At 43.7% G+C, this 21,043-nt stretch overlaps 1 protein-coding gene across 2 annotated transcripts in view; it reads left to right on the forward strand.

Moving 5' to 3' along the window:
* Window positions 1-7,568: 7,568 nt before the first annotated feature.
* Window positions 7,569-21,043, forward strand: part of tcea1 (transcription elongation factor A (SII), 1) — a 49,316-nt gene continuing 35,841 nt past the window's right edge. For both annotated transcript variants that reach the window (XM_084327967.1, XM_084327968.1), the window contains exons 1-4: window positions 7,569-7,765; window positions 9,065-9,127; window positions 9,213-9,318; window positions 17,947-18,043. In XM_084327967.1, coding sequence (XP_084184093.1) covers window positions 7,691-7,765; window positions 9,065-9,127; window positions 9,213-9,318; window positions 17,947-18,043 — 341 coding nt within the window. In that variant the 5' untranslated portion in view covers window positions 7,569-7,690. The remainder of the gene's footprint in view (window positions 7,766-9,064; window positions 9,128-9,212; window positions 9,319-17,946; window positions 18,044-21,043) is intronic.

Consider the following 21,043-nt stretch of genomic DNA (forward strand, 5'->3'; position numbering starts at 1 on the left):
TGTTTCCCCACGCGTGCCGTGTGTGTGGGGTGCTCCGTGTCCCTCTCTCTCCCTCTCTGTCTCTCTCGCTCGCTCGTCACAGTCTGTATCCCGACTGTGACGGTGTGCCGCACGCTGTTCTCGCATGTGCGACTGGTGTGTTTGCGCTGAGACGTATTCGTCGTATGGCACGCGTATACACGTACCGTTACACCCCTAATTATGACAAATAAGACGGTTCTATGACTATCTAAATCCAATCAATATTCCTAATGCCGTTTCAATGTAAGGTTATAAAAATAAACATATAAACATTCATATAATACAATAACCTAAATATACAGCTAAGCCCCATTGTATTCTGAAATGTAGACTTTAACAGTGTAGACTTTAACAGTGTAGGCAACTAAGCCAATAGAAATAAGGTATAACTCATGAGTGCTTTGGCTCCTATACGGCCCCTAATTGTACTTCTAATCTAGAGACAATTACTAACAACTAAAATACTAGGAGCTAAACCAAACACTATTTTAAAGGGGAACTATTTTACTATTTCTTTCACTATTTGGGCACTTTTACACAATTCCTGTGAGTCTATGGAACACCTCTGTAATATATATATTTTTTTTATTCATTGTTTTGTATTTCTAATCAAGTCCTCAAAAACAGCATTTTTCTACCTCAAGATTTCGAGCTGTTTTGCAGCCGCAGCTGCAGGTGCCACCTAAACCACTGTGTGCTTCGTCGCCGCCTGAACATTAACATGCAGCAGCGACTATGTGACATCACATATAGGCACATTTTCAAACGACTCAGTTCAGTGAGGGTGAATATTGTGAGAGGAGAATTGGAAGAATGCGCCAATATGAGAATTTTGAGACATAGATCATATTAATATAAGTTCACATAGCTAGGAAACAATGCTAAACACTCAAAAAGGCCATTTATAAGATAGTTCCCCTTTAACTGATACTGTAAGTGTCTCTGCTGCTGGATAACCAATACCTGGTGCCAGATGTCACTAGTACATGGCACACCGTAGGAGGACGGTCTTTACCACCGCCTCATTCAGCTTCTTGGAGAAGACAGACCTTAGTGATAGGTCTATCTAAAGTGGTCGTCTTTGTCTTGACACGGACCCGGCGCACGAGCCCTGTGCTGGTCAGGAACCACGGAGTTGCGGGCTGCAGAGTCGTCGATGATCAGGAGGACGTCTCCCTCAGCGAAGTTGAGTGACACACGTGTCCACTTCTGTCTCTCTTGGAGCTGAGGTAGATATTCCTGTGTCCATCTTTTCCAGAATATGTCTGCCATATACTGGACTTGTTTCCATCTCCTGCGGGAGTAGAGCTCTTCTTTCACGAAGAGGCCTGGAGGAGCAAGAGGTGGTTGGCGGTAAGCGCTTCCAGGTCGTCCGGATCACTAGAAGCCTTGGTTATCGGTTGACTGTTAATGATGGCTTCTGTCTCACACAAGACGGTGTGTAGGCCTTCTTCATCCAGAGTCTGGAGCTTTAAGGTGGTGCTGAGAATGATCATCCGCTCCCAGACTCCGCCATGGTGAGAACCGGTAGGGGGGTTGAAAATCCATTGGATTCCCCTCTGTCGTAGTGTTCTCGATCTTGGAGCTATTCCATTGTTCCATAGCTCTTCTTAGCTCGCGCTCCGCTGCAACGAAGTTAGTCCCGTTGTCTGAACGGAGGATTTTCACCTGGCCTCTTCTCGCGAGGAAGCGGCGGAGAGCGGCAATGAATGAGTCGGTGTCCAACGACGATGCCACCTCAATGTGGACAGCACGGATAGCCAGACAGGTGAAGATACCACCCCACCTCTTCACAACGCTTCTGCCGCGTTTGACTTCGAACTTACCGAAGTAGTCTACCCCAGTGTTGGTGAAAGGGGGATCATCTGGAAGAACCCTGTCCTGGGGTAAATCCGCCATCTGTTGTGTCCAGCAGCACCGTGTGAGCATCGACAGGTTACACACTTGGAGAGGACTCTGCGTGAGCTCCAGGGATCCAAAACTTGAGTCGCAGCTTGGACAGTACGTGGTTACAACCGCTGTGACCCACATTCTGGTGGATGTCTCGGAGTATAAGCTCTGTCACATGGAGATCCTTAGGTAGGATGGCTGGGTGTTTAGCCTCTTCAGGCATCGCCGATTTGTCAAGTCTTCCACCTACTCTGAGGATTCCATCTTGCAGTACTGGCTTGAGCTTAGTGATATGACTGCTCATCTTGACGTAGTCACCTTTCCGAAGCGCTGCGATTTCTTCTGAGTATTTCTGTCGCTGACTGTAACGAATGATCTCGAGCTCTGCTTCCTTTATATTCTCCACAGTGAGGTTGGTCTTCTCCAGGTTTGCCTTGAAGATCTCCATCTGTGTCTGTACCTCAGACTGTGTGAGCGAATGATGCTCCACAGTCGAACACCACGCGGATCTTCCTCTTCTTGGCATGGTACACGCCATGGTGTGGCAAGTACCAAACTTTTCCATCGCTGCGGCTGCGCTCCTCACTGGGAACCTTGAGTGCGTAGCCCTTTGCGATCCAGTCGTTGACGAACACTGAGTAATCAGTGTGGAACTGGGGATTCTTCGTGAACCTCTTCTTTAAGTTGAGAGCTCGCTGTTCAGCTACTCTTCTGTTGTTCGGCATCTTGAAGACTGCATTCCTCAGTGGTAGGCCGATGCTGTAGTGTCCCTCTGTAAGTTTCACGGACTGCGAGACCAGTTCCAGAAACTGGATGTCGTCCCTCGACTTCTCAAGCCGGTCGTCTTGACACTCTGGGAAGTCGTTCTTGAACTGTTGACTCCAAAGTTCATCTAGCGTGGCCACGGATGTGCGGTTGGACGTGACTTGTAGTTTCATGGCCATTTTCTCCTCTGAGGGGGCCATTGACGATCCAGCCCAGTCGCATTTTCACTGCGTACAGCCCTTCTTCCACGCTGGGTACCACCTGCCATGGTTCCATTGCCTTGGGTACGTCAGTCCCGATGAGAAGGCCTATCTCTGCCTGGATCTTCGGGATTTGCACTTCACTGAGATGGGGCCACTTATCGACTTCCTCTTGCAGTGGGATGTTCTGTTTACGAGCAGGTATTGACTTCTGAGAGAAGGTGTTGGGTAGCTCTAGGAAGTTGTCACTATCCAAGCTACAGACTTCTAAACCAGACACCATCTGGCTGCTCACGACCTGCTCGCCTCCCATGGTCTTTAGCAGGATACTTGTCTTCCTGCCGGTGACGTTAAGCGCTGCTATTAACTTCTCTGTGCAGAAAGTGACGTTGCTGCCTGGGTCGAGGAACGCGTAGGTAGCCACCATCTTGTTGCCGTTCTTGGCTTTGATGTGGACCGGAACGATAGCCAAGATGCTTTCGGCGTTGCCGGCCCCAGTAGCTCTGCAGGTCCTCGTTTCTGCATTGATGCATCCACTGACCATAGAACTGGCTTCGCCTTCTTCTTCCCCGCCCCTGTGCTTATTTTCTTTGGGCGCATCATCCGATGTCTCCTTCTTGTGCCTTGCTTCATCATAGGCAGCTTTGTTCTTAAAGGAAAACTCCAAAATGTTGGGAAATTAGCTTATTTAACATCTTCCCTGGAGTTAGACAAGAAGATACATAAATGTTTTGTCTCTGTGCGTGCATTTAGCTTTGGGAACAGTCGCTCCGTTAGCATAGCTTAGCTTCATCACTGGAAGTGGGGGGGTGCAATAGCCTGACGTTCCCTTACAGTGTCCTACAGTCACCAAATACACTCCAAATACAACTCCATGTAAACATGTTGTGACCTGTGTATTTACCACGTGGAGAAATAAAAAATAATTGAATTAGACAATTACGTTTTCTAAGCAAATATACTCTGAACTATTTTTTGCCTAAGCACTCGTCTCTGCGCGCAGTCAGTGATTTCTACGTGAAGCCGTGTTTGTAGACATTCTCATTCATTCAAAGGATCCGAACCGATTGAAGTTTATGGATACCATGACTTAAAATCCTCTTACCTTGACGATTAAAAGCCTCCCCAATTTAGAAAACAGTAATCCAATGGCTGGTATTGATAATATAATACTAACTACTGCACGTAGCTAACCGGAGCTAACACAGAACCGGATGGTCACTAAAGCAAATATAATGACTTCCTTTCTGGGGGTTTTCAAAATAAAAGTGCGACGTTTATAGCAGCGGAAAACGTTTATTTTGTACATTATCTAACTTTAGGTTAGTTGTAATGCCGTTTCAATGTAAGGTTATAAAAATAAACATATACACATTCATATAATACAATAACCTAAATATACAGCTAAGCCCCATTGTATTCTGAAATGTAGACTTTAACAGTGTAGGCAACTAAGCCAATAGAAATAAGGTATAACTCATGAGTGCTTTGGCTCCGTTATTGAAAATAAGAACTTGTTCTTAAAGGGGAACTATTTTACTATTTCTTTCACTATTTGGGCACTTTTACACAATTCCTGTGAGTCTATGGAACACCTCTGTAATATATATATATATATTTTATTCATTGTTTTGTATTTCTAATCAAGTCCTCAAAAACAGCATTTTTCTACCTCAAGATCTCGAGCTGTTTTGAGCCTGGGCTCCTAAACCACTGCGGGTCGTCGTCTTCCCCTGAACATTAACATGCAGCAGTGACTATATGACATCACATATAGGCACATTTTCAAACGACTCAGTTCAGTGAGGGTGAATATTGTGAGAGGAGAATTGGAAGAATGCGCCAATATGAGAATTATGAGACATAGATCATATTAATATAAGTTCACATAGCTAGGAAACAATGCTAAACACTCAAAAAGGCCATTTATAAGATAGTTCCCCTTTAATTAACCTGCCTATTCAAATAAATGTTTGATGATGATGATGATGATGATGATGATGATGATGATGATGATGATGATGATGATGATGATGATGATGATGATGGTACCAAAGCACCTCAAAGGCGCTAAAAACTAAATTACAAACATCACAAAACAAACTGGTCAGACTACTGCTTGACCTTACGAGATGTCCCACTATATTACCTGTCTATTGCACAATGTTGTTTTTATTGGATTCTATTATATGTTGTACTACTGTATTGCACATCGTTGCGGGCAAGACCAACCGCATTTCATTGTATACTTGTATGCCGTGACAAATAAAACTCTTGACTTGACCTTACTCCTAGAACCCACCTCACCCCTGCCCACTTTGACAACCTAAGATGGCTTAGAGTAGACTACAGAGTACAGCAACTTGCAATGGGCCTGGTCTACAAGATACACTACTACACCACTAAGGTACCCATGTGTATGTCAAAATACTTCCCATTGGTCAGTCTTTGGGTATGTGTCCCTATTTTATGGAGAGGTTTATTATGCGTGTGATGACTGGGGTGATGGCGGCTGCTGAGTCTCTGAGGAATTTGGAGGGGATATTGTCATGGCCAGTGGCCTTGTTAGATTGGAGGGTGCTCAGTTTTTTTGAGTACCTCAGCTGTTGTTACCATTTCTAGTTTGAAATCGTCTTTGCGGACCCCTAGGTTATTGTAGTAGGCTATGATGTGTTCTACCCCAAAATGCCCTGAGTGGGAGGGTAGTTTGTTTACCAGTGTTGTGGCTATGTTTGTGAAGAACATTTTTAAGTAATTGGCTACATCCAGCTTGTCTGTGATGAGTGTGTTGTCCGTCTTTATGTTTATGTTTGAAAATCTGGTTTTAAGTTGTTTACTGCAGCCTATAAATAATAATAATAATTTAGGACCTGCTCAGAGGTCATTAATCGGCATGCATGTATGCGATTCGTCTCTGCGATTAACCCATCCCGTCGTCCTTCCCCCCCAAGGGCAGCCGGGAGCAGACAGGCGCAACGTGAGCTGCGCCAGGGGACCAATCCAAGTGCTCCTGTCCGTCTTCGTCAAGGACGCCACAGCGTTAGCGATCTTGTTGTTGTGCATGTTTTTCCATTGGGTTTATCTTATCGGGGGGGGGGGGGGGGGGGGGGGGAACCCTTGCGAGCACGGGGAGAACATGTAAACTCCACACAGAAACAGTGGCGAATCCTTATGGAAGCCAACGGAAGCCATGCCTCCCTAATATTAAAATATGAATTAATATCAAATATGAAATATGAAAGAAAAAAAAATATATATATATAGTTTACATTCTTTTTCATCTCTGCATCTGTGTTATAATTTTTTATTTTTTTAAATGTCTCCCTCTTCTCCTTCTCACTCCCTCTAACACACTGTCAGCCTCACTATGCTCACTGCAGCAGGAGAGGAGGCAGATGGTAGGTCTCTTTCTCCAGGCTTCCAGCATTATAGAGTCCAAATCCGATCCTAGCCAATCAGATTCGAGCTGACTGCCACACCCTAAAAGTTTAAAACGGGGCTGAGAGGAAAACACTCAGCATATTTTCCCCTCTGCACTCTGAACATTGTATTAACCCGTAACTGTTCCCACGGGCCGAATATTGCCCCGATCCTCGCGAGATTAAATCCACGGGGACCTCTCGGCGTGCCGAAGCTTTTCCTAAATCACTTCCATCATCGAAAATGAGGGGAAAAGGTCGGCTCGCGACCCTGAAAATGTCGCATGATTTTAAAAACGCTGTATTAAGTGAGCCTATTATGGGATCCACGCGAGCTTTCTATCGTGGAAACATCTGGGCGTCCCGCAACTTTTACTGATTCACATGTAGCCCCTAAAATGCTTAGAAAAGGAAAACAGAAAGCGTGGAATAAACTCGCCGAAACGGAAAAGTGTCCCACGGGCGCGCCGTGATTCCGATCCGCGTGAAAATATTCACGGCCATAGAGGAAACCGTGGGACACCTTTTTGCAACCGAATATATGTCTCGAATTTTCTCCCACGCGGCGCGCAAAATCGCGCAAGGAAAAATCTTACCAAAAATTAACCAATGCTCCAGCAGTATTAATGACCCTGATGTAAACAAGACAAACGTCTTTCTCTGGTCTGCATCCCCTTATACAATTGTGTGTATTGAGCCGTACTGTATTGTACCCATTCTGCAATCTGTTAAATAAATAAAAAGAACGTTTGACTGGCCGCCGATTTTTTTTTGGCTTCCCCTGTTATTTTACCCACGCGACGCCACTGCACAGAAAGGCCTGGGAGATACCCCACCTGGGTAACTGGCATCATGGAAACCTGGTCTGAAGCGGGAATCGAACCCTGGACCTTCTTGCTGTGAGGCGACAGTGTTACACAACCGTGCCGCTCTAGTTGATTATTGAGTCATTTCCAAAGTTCACATGGTTTGTTTTTGTTTTCCTCAGTTTTGTCATTGATGAAATAATTTTTTGCAGTTTTGATAAATCTGATCTGTACTGTATTGTACCCATTCTGCAATCTGTTAATAAAATGTTCAATCAATTCAATCAATCAATGCCATGCCTTTCGGGACCTATAAATTGCACTTTGACGCCATCTAATGACGTTTTGTGATATTGACCAGCGCCATTGATAATAAGGCATGGCCTTTGAATCCATCTCGATTAGTCGTCCCTGGAAGTAACTCGTGGCTCGACTAGCCAGGGCTGACGTGACGTCAGTGTGCGGTCTGCTAAGCCGACGCCGCTCATTGTTTTAGTGGCGTGGTCGCGTTTTCATCCTATTTCCTTTTTCTTTTATAGATAACACATTTTCCCTACGTTTCCCACGGGGCGGCGGCGAATCGGAAAACATGGGCAAGAAGGAAGAAGACGAGATAATTAGAATAGCAAAGAAGATGGATAAGATGGCGCAGAAGAAAAGCGGGGTGAGTGAGGAGTGAGGCGCCTGACTCACATGAATGAACGGCTGCTGTTGATGATGATGTGTGTTAGCTTGGTGCTAGCCCCTTTCGTGACTGATGCACCGAGTGAATCCACAGTCACTTGCTCCTCAATAGCAAACCAACGTATTGTTGACCATGAAGGACTGGTTCTAACCGAACCGTTCGTTCTACAAGTATCACAGAGACATTTCAAATGTGCTCACAGTTGCAAGGGGGTTTCGGACAGAGATACGGGATGGTTTGAAAGCTCTGCGTTGCTAATAAACATTTTAAATATGTTTTATAAACTGGTCAACGCTCCACTGTTTCCGGTGTTGGGTGCCTGATGCGCAGGCGCACCAGGCAGCCAACGCCGGAAATAAACCCGTTTTGAGCAGTGTTGACCAGTTTATAAAGCATATTAAAAAATGTTATTAGCAACCCCGAGCTTTCAAACCATAGCGTTTCTCTGTCCGAAACCCTGGTGCAACTGTGAGGAGATTTGAACCGTCTCTGTGATATTTGTATAACGAACGGTTCGGTTAGAACCAGTCCTTCTTCATGGTCAACATACGTTGGTTTGCTATTGAGGAGCAAGTGACTGTGGATTCACTCGGTGCATCAGTCACGAAAGGGGCTAGGTGTTAGCTCGCCGCTAGCTGTCGTACTAACTAAGCTCTCTTCTTGACACAGTGCTGCTAACTAACGTCCTTACGAGCTCGGCTGCTAACTAACAACATTGTTCATTCGCAAGCCTCAAAAAACGCCAGGCGTCAAAAGTTGCTATTTGGTTAGTTAATAAGTAAAGCTAAGAAGGGCAGCATAGCTCCAGCTAACATTATTAGCTGTGGAACTTAGCTTGTGTTCTTGGAACCAAGTGTCCGAGACCGTGTCGTGTCTAAAGTCACCTAGTGGGTGCTGCTTCTCGTGTGTTTTTAACTTAGTCGCATCGGGTCATCGATCCGATGTTACACGCGTTACATGCTTGGCGTGACTATTGGGACTATTGGGACATAAGGAACGAGCAGCTAGCTTTAACGAGGTAACGTTAGCTACCATATGCTAACGTTTGTAAACAGCAACGCACGCAGCGACATCACCATATAGATATATCCGTCACGGCGAGAGGGGGGGGGGGTGGTGATGTTGTGATCTGTAGCTAGATCGCTGGGTACTGGTAGGTGATTAGTAATATACTAGACTATTAGTAATTGGTTAAATGCAGTATTGTGTGTGTGTATGTTACATGGTCTCTTTGTGGACCTCTGTCTCTCTCTCTCTATCTCTCTCTCTCTCTTACAGTCTGGAGCTTTGGACTTACTGAAGGAGCTGCGGAATGTGCCCATGACGCTGGAGTTGCTTCAGGTATCTTTGCTCACATCATCTCCTCTAGCACCTCACCTACACTGCATTTGTTGGGAGAACTGAAAGCCAAGTCTCTCTCCCACAGTCCACCAGAATTGGGATGTCCGTGAACGCCATCCGCAAGCAGAGCACCGACGACGAGGTGACGTCTTTGGCAAAGAACCTCATCAAATCCTGGAAGAAGCTTTTGGGTAAAGAAACTGAATCGGTGATAAAGTGATCACATAGGGAGGATGACGCTATAACAACACCAGCCTGACACGCCGGACTCGTGAAACATACGCACGCTGACTCTCCATTGGGTCTGAAAGTGGCACAGTGAGAAATAAACAAAGAGCTTGCTGGTGAAAATAGTCGTCAATAATGTCAATTTCACTTATCAGTGGCTCAGGAGGTAGAGCGGCCGTCTGGTAATCGGAAGGTTCCTGGTTAGATTGCCGTGTCGAAGTGTCCTTCAGCAAAGACACTTAACCCCTAACTGCTCCCGATGGAGCATGGTTGTCTCTGCCGTCGATGTGTTAATGCGTGGGGGAATGTGAGGCATAACTTGGATACAAGTAGTGCAGTCCATTTTTACCATTATGGTGATGTGTTGTTTACATTTAGTCGTTTAGCTGAAGCTTTTATCCAAAGCGACTTACAAGTTCTGTGATGGTGTTTCTCGTTTCTCATGCCGCAATTAATGGCGCTGTGATTACACTAAAGTACAGGGAAAAGACATTTATTTGTGTGTGTGTTACCAAAGCAACAGGCTGTCAAGCCGGGACTTGTATTGAAGTAGGGGTGCACCGATGTATCGGTCGGGTATCGGTATCGGCCGATAAGTGCCTTGTTGACTGCAATCGGCCTATCGGCCGATAAGCTTGAATGTGCCGATGGCAATAGCCGATAAATATCCATCAATTTGTGTAGCGTCAAGACAAAAAAAAGTTCACTCGCGACCTACCTGCACAACGCCGCCCCCGGCCCACACACACGCACACAAGCTACTGCATCAAAGTTACTACTTATGATTAACAAGGCATTCGTTTTGTGGCATTAACATTATATAGTTAGTGTTACACGTTCATAACATCAGCATATTATTTACCCGAACGTAGCAAGCGTTCATACTAGCTCAGTTCCTTCCGTTGCTCACAGAGCCCTGAGTTTTACCCATTCTGCAATCTGTTAATAACGTTTTCAATCAGACACATGTATAGAAAGGCTTTGTTTTATTATAACATTAGTTGCAGTAAAATCATTATGCCTCATTTAAGTCATCCTGCGGAGCTAAAAGCTAAACGTCAGCCGCACCGTGTTGTTCTAGAATACCTCTCGTCAACTCAAAATCAATGGCGGACAAAAGCAGGAGTAAAAAATGCAACACGCTTGCCGATTGGTGGTAACAGCAGAGGCGGGTGCAAGCGGTGTGTGACGTAATTGGCAGAATCGACTGTCAATCAAAATGTCATTGGTTGAGACAATAGTATCTCGCTGCAGCCCAGCAGGTAGACCATGCTGGGAGAACTAGTATCTAGCTGCAGCCCTGCAGAACATACTGGGAGAGAGATAGTGCTATTTCTTGATGTTTCCTTTTTTTAAGTAAGTAAAGAGGCCTATGTTCATATCGGTGAGCACAATTTGTAAGACAAATATACAGTAGTTTCATAAAAAAAAATATATATATATTACAAAAAAAAATATTTTGCCACAAGTATCGGTATCGGCCGATTGTGTTAGTTGAACAATCGGTATCGGTGGCAAATTTTCATATCGGTGCATCCCTATATTGAAGTTTAGAATATATGCAAGCTATGCTGGTTAGTAATAATACACTTTATTTGTATAGCACCTTTCATACACGAATTGCAGCCCAAAGTGCTTCACAGCAGTAATGTAGACCTAAAATAGACAAAGGCGTAAAATTAGCAGGGAATTGACTAAATAAAAGCAATGCATAAGATGAGTATGAAATAGACCACAATCATAAAATGGGCAACATGCCATCATACGTTATCACAATTGACCTGCACTATACGTCCTATCAATCGATTGATAATACACTATGAATTAACAAGTTGTAATACTGTATACATTAGCTGTATACTCTATGAATTAACAAGATGTTAATACTGGATCCATTAGCTGTATTCTCTATTTTGCTTCTACACCACATACGCTCGGACCACAGTCACAAATGAGAGGCGCCTCAATTGCTCGATAATAGTACAGAGAGGAACACAACATAATCTTTTCCCCTGTACCTTAACACATTGAGTGCCACGCCTAGGCCTGCCGCGATGAGCAATAAATCGATTAATCGGCGCGATAATTAAAATGAATGCAATGATTTTGACGGGCGCGATTAATTGCTATTTGCGTGTTTGTTTTAATGAGGCGGAACCAGTACCCCTTGTCAGTCACTCTCCGTGTGGGGGGCCGCTGGCCTTACTACAGAGTACAGCACGGGAGCTCCGTGGGGCACTAGCAACGCCACATAGCTTAACTACATTTCTCAATAGTGTTGCTCCTTTTAACCAAGTAGCGTTCTTTGTAGTGTAGCTATTTTTAGACCCAAGTAGTTACTCGCTACTGCCCGGAGAAACTGGACTGCTAAATAAAGATTAAAGATCTAGTGTTGATGCTATTCAATGCTATCAACATTAGCTAAATGGCTAACAAACGAAATACAACATATAGCATAGCTACAACACAGAATAACGTTAATACAATTACATGCATCATTGTTTACAATGAACAGGTGGGGCTAGTCAAAGGACTGGACACGGGGACAAGTTAAACATGAATTAATTCATTATAACGGGTAGTTTTGAGTCGTGCCTACGCACCACAGGGCTACTATTCTATTATATACGGCTTTGCCGCTTCCTCCTCATCGTTGATTGTTTACAATGAACAGGTGGGGCTAGTCAAAGGACTGGACACAGGGACAAGTTAAACATGAATTAATTCATTATAACGGGTAGTTTTGAGTCGTGCCTACGCACCACAGGGCTACTATTCTATTATATACGGCTTTGCCGCTTCCTCCTCATCGTTGATTGCCTGTAGTAGCTGCATCTAACGTTAGTAGCTAACGTTAAAACTAACCTAAAGTTAGTTGTTCACCAACAATCTCAACATTTGTTTTATCATTAGCTCAAAAACACAGAACCGGACGAGACAAGTTGGCCGCTCATAGGTGCTGCTAGGATAATAACAACAATACTTCCACTCCGGTCTGTGGGTGGGTTTCAAAAGAAATGTCTAAAACACCGGAAAAGACGGTTATTTTGTGCAGCGTTTTCCTCCACGAGTACTCGAGTACATCATGTGATCAATCGATCTGGATTATTTTTGCCCATCCCTAGTTTATCATGTGCTGAAGTCTCCATTCCAATAGAGATAGTATATATTTTGGTGTTTATTTGATTATTGTTTCACTGCCTTTTTATTTACGTTTCCACAGTTTTTTCCTCGTACTTTATTAACATTTTGTACATGGTACCGCAAGGTACATTAATAATACATGTACATGTTAAAAGGATGACACAAAAAGCCAGACAGAGGGCTTGTTTCCAGTTTCAGTTTGTTTTATAATAAACAATCAAACTGAGCATTTTTTTATTTAGGATATTTAAAATGTCTTCCAATGTTAAATAAAGGTTTATTGCACTTTGAAACGGTTTCCTTGCATTATTATGCTATTATTATATTAGTAAAAAATAAATAAAAAAGGTTAATTGAAAACTTTTGGGAAATACATTTCTCAAAAAATAAAAATCTCTCAAAACCGCAATAATATCGCTTATCGCAATATTTTCTGGGACAATTAATCGCCCAGCAAAATGTGTTATCGTGACGGGCCTAGCCACGCCCCTTCCGGGAAGTGACCCCTTCCGTGCCGTCCATTAACCCCATGTAAACGTTTTATACCGTTTTGAATATGAACATAGTCCGGCCGCTTCTGAGGAATTCCAGGGAAAAGACACAAACAGCGTTTTTGTGTAATTCAATAAACATGTTGTAATTTTTCGCCTGATTATTGGATCTTCCTGAAATCAACACTAGATCATCACTATTATCCTTTGTCGTGCACGCATGCAATGTGATTTAGACAGGTGCCCCCCCCCCTCCTGCAACCCAATAGAAAACGGCGAAACAGCTATAACACAGATAGCTTCAATCGCAGTAGAATTCATTGCAGCATGAGAGGCGAGACACTAACACATCACGTGGTAACAAGACACTAACACATCACGTGGTAACAAGACACTAACACATCACCGTGGCAACAAGACACCAATACATCACCTTGGTAACAAGACACCAATACATCACCTTGGTAACAAGACACCAATACATCACCTTGGTAACAAGACACCAACACATCACCGTGGTAACAAGACACCAACACATCACTGTGGTAACAAGACACCAACACATCACTGTGGTAACAAGACACCAACACATCACCGTGGTAACAAGACACCAACACATCACCGTGGTAACAAGACACCAACACATCACCGTGGTAACAAGACACCAACACATCACCGTGGTAACAAGACACCAACACATCACTGTGGTAACAAGACACCAATACATCACCTTGGTAACAAGACACCAACACATCACCGTGGTAACAAGACACCAATACATCACCGTGGTAACAAGACACCAACACATCACCGTGGTAACAAGACACCAACACATCACTGTGGTAACAAGACACCAACACATCACCGTGGTAACAAGACACCAACACATCACCGTGGTAACAAGACACCAACACATCACCGTGGTAACAAGACACCAACACATCACCGTGGTAACAAGACACCAACACATCACCGTGGTAACAAGACACCAACACATCACTGTGGTAACAAGACACCAATACATCACCTTGGTAACAAGACACCAACACATCACCGTGGTAACAAGACACCAATACATCACCGTGGTAACAAGACACCAACACATCACCTTGGTAACAAGACACCAACACATCACCGTGATAACAAGACACTAACACATCACCGTGGTAACAAGACACCAACACATCACCTTGGTAACAAGACACTAACACATCACCGTGGTAACAAGACACCAATACATCACCGTGGTAACAAGACACTAACACATCACCGTGGTAACAAGACACCAACACATCACCGTGGTAACAAGACACCAACACATCACCGTGGTAACAAGACACCAACACATCACCGTGGTAACAAGACACCAACACATCACCGTGGTAACAAGACACCAATACATCACGTGGTAACAAGACACTAACACATCACCGTGGTAACAAGACACCAACACATCACCGTGGTAACAAGACACCAACACATCACCGTGGTAACAAGACACCAACACATCACCGTGGTAACAAGACACCAACACATCACCGTGGTAACAAGACACCAACACATCACCGTGGTAACAAGACACCCAACACATCACCGTGGCAACAAGACACCAATACATCACCTTGGTAACAAGACACCAACACATCACCGTGGTAACAAGACACCAACACATCACCGTGGTAACAAGACACCAACACATCACCGTGGTAACAAGACACCAACACATCACCGTGGTAACAAGACACCAACACATCACCGTGGTAACAAGACACCAACACATCACCGTGGTAACAAGACACCAACACATCACCGTGGTAACAAGACACCAACACATCACCGTGGTAACAAGACACCAACACATCACCGTGGTAACAAGACACCAACACATCACCGTGGCAACAAGACACCAATACATCACCTTGGTAACAAGACACCAACACATCACCGTGGTAACCAGACACCAGCACATCACCGTGGTAACAAGACACCAACACATCACCGTGGTAACAAGACACCAACACATCACCGTGGTAACAAGACACTAACACATCACCGTGGTAACAAGACACTAACACATCACCGTGGTAACAAGACACCAACACATCACCGTGGTAACAAGACACCCAACACATCACCGTGGTAACAAGACACCAACACATCACCTTGGTAACAAGACACCAATACATCACCTTGGTAACAAGACACCAACACATCACCGTGGTAACAAGACACCAACACATCACCGTGGTAACAAGACACCAACACATCACCGTGGTAACAAGACACCAACACATCACCGTGGTAACAAGACGCCAACACATCACCGTGGTAACAAGACGCCAACACATCACCGTGGTAACAAGACACCAACACATCACCGTGGTAACAAGACACCAACACATCACCGTGGTAACAAGACACCAACACATCACCTTGGTAACAAGACACCAACACATCATTGGTCAGTCAAAATGAACTTTATTGATGACCGTTTCCGCCAGAAAGGTATTTGTTTATTTATTAATGTGCCACTTTCACACCCAACGGAGAGCTAGCTTGCGTACGTTCCGTGGGTCTGATGTGTCAGGCTATGAATGACCAAGACGCTGTTATTTTGTCCAGTCTGCAAGTCGGTCAGTAGATGGTAGATAGTCATTTAGCATCGGTCAGTAGCAGCGTTAGTCAGCATTTAGCATCAGTCAGTAGCAGATTATTTACCTATACAAAAAAGGGAAATAAAACCGCATTCATTAGCCACATGTGCTATGCATACAATGGGGGAAATAAGTATTGAACACGTCAGCATTTTGTCCCGTAAATATATTTCAAATGTGGCCATTCAAGTGAAATTTTCACCAGACTTTGGTATTAACTCAGGGAATCCAGACAAAAAATCTAAACATTAAAGTCCATACATAAATAAAGTTATGTGTAATAAAGTGGAATGACATAGGACAAAAGTATTGAACACACTAACTGAAATCAATTCAATACTTAGTGGAGAAGCCTTTGTTTGTAATGACAGCTTCAAGGACGCTTTCTTTATGATGTAACTAATCACCCGCAGTATTCAGGTGTGATTTTGGCCCATTCCTCGACACAGATTGTCTTTAAATCTTGAAGATTGTGGGGGGGGGGGGCCTCTTGTGAATCTGGATCTTCAGATGCTTCCACAAATGTTCAATTGGGTTTAAGTCAGGTGATTGACTTGGCCATTCCAACAAGTTGATTTTCTTTCTCTGAAACAAACTGCAAGTTTCCTTTGCCGTTTGCTTTGGATCGTTGTCCTGCTGGAAGGTCCGCCCACGTCTCATCCTCGGCATCCTGGTGAATGGCAGCAGGTTCCCCAAGAATTTCTCTGTACATGGCTCCATTCATTGTTCCTTCAATGATATGAAGTCTGCCAGTACCAGGAGAGGAGAAGCAGCCCCACACCATGATACTTCCACCTCCAAACTTCACTGTTGGTATAGTGTTATTTGGGTAATGTGCAGTGCCATTTCTCCTCCAAACATGGTGTGTTGTGCGACAGTCAGAAAGTAACATTTTGGTCTCATCTGACCAGAGTACATGCTCCCAGTAGTTCACTGGCTTGTCCAAATGTTGTTTGGCAAACTTTAAACAAGCTTCAACAAGTCTTGCGGGCTGAGCATGCACAGAGGCCATGGCGGTGGAGTGCATTGCCTATGGTCCTTTCTGTCACAGTTGTACCTGCTGCCTCCAAGTCTTTCTGGAGCCCTTTACTAGTGGTCCTTGGCTCTCTGGCTACTCTTCTAAGTATCCTTCTGACTCCCTGCTCAGAAATTTTGCGAGGAGCACAGTGCGTGGCCGGTTGATGATGGAGTGATGTTGCTTCCACTTATGGATAATGCCCCTAATGGTGCTCACTGGAAGATTCTGAAGTTGTGAAATACGTATTTAGCCAATTCTATTGTCGTCATGATTTGCAATAATCTGTTTGTGAAGGTCTTGAGAGCTCTTTGCTTTTACCCATCATTTGACGTTTCTTGTGTGGCACCTTGGTAACACTTTTTTATTATAGCCCCTCAATATATTCTAACCCAGTTGACATTATTAGCACAGATGGGAGGTAGAGTTGCCTCCTAATTAGTTTGTTTTCAGCTATAGTTCCTTGCCTTTCCTTGCTGTGGTGTACTGCTTTTTCTTAGTGTGTCCAATACTTTTTTCCTGTTTCATTCCACTTACACATAACTTTATTTACATATGGACTTTAATGTTAAGATTTCTTGTCTGGATTTCTTGAGTTAATACCAAAGTCTGGTGCAAATTTCGCTTGAATACGCTCATTGGAAATACATTTACTGAACAAAATGTTGATGTGTTCAATACTTATTTCCCCCACTGTATATAAATGAGAATTGTGGATATAAACGGTGCAATTTTGACACTATTGATGAACAATACCACTGACCCCTAGCTGCCAGAGATGTACCCCTCCTGCTAACTTATTCACAATTTGTAAGTCACTTTGGATAAAAGTGTCAACTAAATGTAAATGGTGTTGATTTCAAGCCTTGATTGGGGCAGTGCATGCAATGTTCTCCATGCTCTTTGAGTTCACTTGGGCAGAGTCAAATGCCAAATGTTTGTAGTGTAGTGAGTTTACTCCAAACTAAATTCTCATCCGGGGAGTGACCATCTCACCTTGCTATGTTGAGCTGACTGGCTGACATTGTGGCTCAGGTGGTAGAGCGGTTGTCTGGTAATCTGAATGTTCCCGGTTCGATTCCGGCTCCTCCCGGCAGCGTGTCGAAGTGTCCTCAAGCAAAGACACTTAACCCCTAACTGCTCCCGATGAGCAGGTTGGCACCTTGCATGGTTGGTCACCTCCGATGTCGGTGAGTGAATGTGAGGCACAAGTTGTAAAGCGATTTGGATGAAAAAGCGCATCTGCCGCCCATTTACCTTCACATTGTGTTTCCCGCTGGGCACCAGATGAGCCTGGAGGCGGCGATAAAGATGACAAGAGGAAAGACCCGACAACGCCGGTCGTCTCTCCATCAGAGGGAAGTCCAGAGCCAAAAGAAGAAAGGTAAATGGAAGTTAACCTCTTAACACATTCACGGCCATTCATGGGCGCCTGAGCAATGGAGCAAGTGGAGCAGGTGCATCCCCACAATTGAACTTGGGGGAGCAAACGTGTGCTTTTGCACCCCCACTTTTTGATCATATGAAAAATATGATATGCCCCCCCCCAATATATCACTGTAAACATAACTATGTAATTTCAATCAAATTAATAATACGCAATGAAAGAACTTGTGCTGATTATAGACACTTAATAACGAGTTCTTAAGTTTCCAAAGATTGCGACCCCCCCCCCTCGCATTTTCCTCACAATGGTTTGATCAACTGCCTCCCACCCCCAGCAGTCAGTGGCGCATGCAGGTAGGCTACAGTGAGTGTGTGGGAATATCACCGTGACCGAGTCTGTCATTGGTGGCAGTCTGGCAGACCTTTCCAGTAAGTTGTTCAAACAAAGGATATGTTAGACATGTCTTTACTTCTACCACTCAATACAATAAAACATTTATAATCATCACATTCTCTTTATTTTCGCTGCATTGAATTACAGGTCACTCTTTATGTTAGCTAGCGGTTAGCTCACGTTTGCTAACTAGCTAGTAACAACCAGTGTTTGTGTTTGACTAGCTAGCTACCTGGTAGATTGAAGCCCATTAGAGTTTGAGTTTATTATGATCCCCATTAGCTGTTGCATGACAACAACTAGTCTTCCTGGGGTCCACACAAAACATTACATTCGACAAGACTTTTACAGAACAGTAAATAATAAACTGATTTCCGGAGTCCATTTTCCTTCAAGCATTGACTTTCATATTTTCCATCATATACCACTTATTTTCTGATTTTCATTTAATTGGAAAGAAAATAATGATGATGATAATAATAATAATAATAATAATGGTAATAAAATAAGAATAGCCTTCAATTCAACTACCTACCTGAAATGAAAATAAAGGAGAAGAATGAATTATAGAATGATAGAAGATAATGGAATCCTTTAGGATCCCATAGGGTTTTGAGATGGTTTGATTGATTGATTGAAAAGTTTATTAACAGATTGCAGAATGGGTACAGTACAGTACAGCTCAATACATACAATTGTTAAGAGGATGCAGACCTGAGAAAGACTTTCGTCTTGTTTCCATCAGGGTCCTCCATTTTCAATTCATCATATGACACACACGACATACAGATAGACGGTACTGCTACATCTATACATTTATGACATACCAGATTTTCAAATACAGTACTGTTTGTGATACACTGTACATTGGAATACTGACCTACATTTGACATAGAAACTGTACATTGGAGGAGGTTGGGTAGGTGGGGTTGGGTGGGGCTGTACATTGGAGGTGGGGGGGGGGGGGGGTTGGGTACATTGGAATACTGACAAAGCCATGCTTGGTCTTTATTGTACATCTGGGTTAGGACATTTGTAGGGGCCAGTTTTGAATTGCAGTCTCCCGTAGGTGTTCTTTGAGTGTTTTTGAAGGTGGTAGTGATTCACATTCCTTTACAGCTTTGGGTAGGGCGTTCCACATTGTTGTGGCATAATTGCGAAACGTGTTTAGTCCCTTGTTTGAGCCGAATCTGGGTTTTACATGATTTGTGGAGCTCCCTCTGGTGTTGTGATCGTGGTATTCACTGACCTTTGGGAAGTATTTTGACATGTACATGGGTACCTTGGTCGTGTAGTGTATCTTGTAGACCAGGCCCATTGCAAGTTGCTTTACTCTGTCGTCTACTCTAAGCCATCCTAGGTTGGCAAAGTGTGCAGGGGTGAGGTGGGTTCTAGGAGTCAGGTCAAGCAGTAGTCTGACTAGTTTGTTTTGAGATGTTTGTAATTTGGTTTTTAGTGCCTTTGAGGTGCTTTGGTACCATGAGGTGCAAGCATAGTCGTAGTACCCTTGAATGAGTGCTCCTGCCAGAGTCTTCAGGGTATTCTTGTTTACCAGGGAGGAGATCCGGTACAAGAATCGAGTTCGTTGATTGACTTTTTTTATTACATTGGATGCCATTTTGTTACAGGAAAGATTAGCCTCTAGGATGGAACCCAGGTAGGTAATTTCATCTTTCCTTGTGACAATATTGTCACCCACTGTAACTGAGAAGCCGTCGGTCTTGCTGAGTTTGTTATTTGAACCGAAGAGAATGGACTCTGTTTTGCCCATGTGTAATGATAGTTTGTTGTCAGCGAGCCATATGCAGATTTTGCCTAGTTCCGAGCTGAGGGTTTTTTCAACCTGTAACTTGTTCTTGTCGGAGACCAGCAGGGCTGAGTCGTCCGCAAACAGGAACAAGTTGCAGTCACAAGCTGACGACATGTCATTTGCATAAATTAGGAACAGTAGTGGTCCTAGTATGCTTCCTTGTGGAACACCACAGTTCACTGTGAGGGGGGGGGATAGGGTACCGTTTACCTCCACCATCTGTTCTCTCCCCTCCAGGTAGGATTGTATCCAGCTCACCGATAAACTATCAAAACCAATTGCTTTTAGCTTGTCAATCAGAATGGTGTGATTGACAGTGTCGAAGGCCTTTTGTAGGTCTAGCATGACCATGCCGCAGTATTTGCCCGCGTCCACCTCTTGCTTGATGTGGTCGTTCAAATAGAGAAGGCATGTGTCAGTGGAGTGGGATGTTCTGAAGCCAGATTGGAATTCGTAGATTAGATTTTTATCCGTAAGGTACTTTTCGACCTGTTCGTATACTATTTTTTCCTATAGGATTCTTTTGGACTATTATGGGTTTGGTTCCAAAAATGTATACAGATTCTTATAGGATTCCCATAGCATTTTCTGACTAGGGATAACAAATTAAGCCACACATACTTGGATCATATGTTCTTTTAACAAGTGTTTTAGTGCGCAGGCGCTTCCAGTTAGAACCTCACTGTCGGAAAAGCAGAAAACATTTTATGATCTTTTTTTTTCTAGTTATTCTTAAAGAGAATCACACATTCCATTATTCTATCGATAGTAAAACAATGAAAAAATTATTTAAT

The sequence above is a fragment of the Notolepis coatsorum genome, assembly GCF_963971535.1.
Source record: "Notolepis coatsorum genome assembly, chromosome: 13".
Taxonomy (NCBI): domain Eukaryota; kingdom Metazoa; phylum Chordata; class Actinopteri; order Aulopiformes; family Paralepididae; genus Notolepis; species Notolepis coatsorum.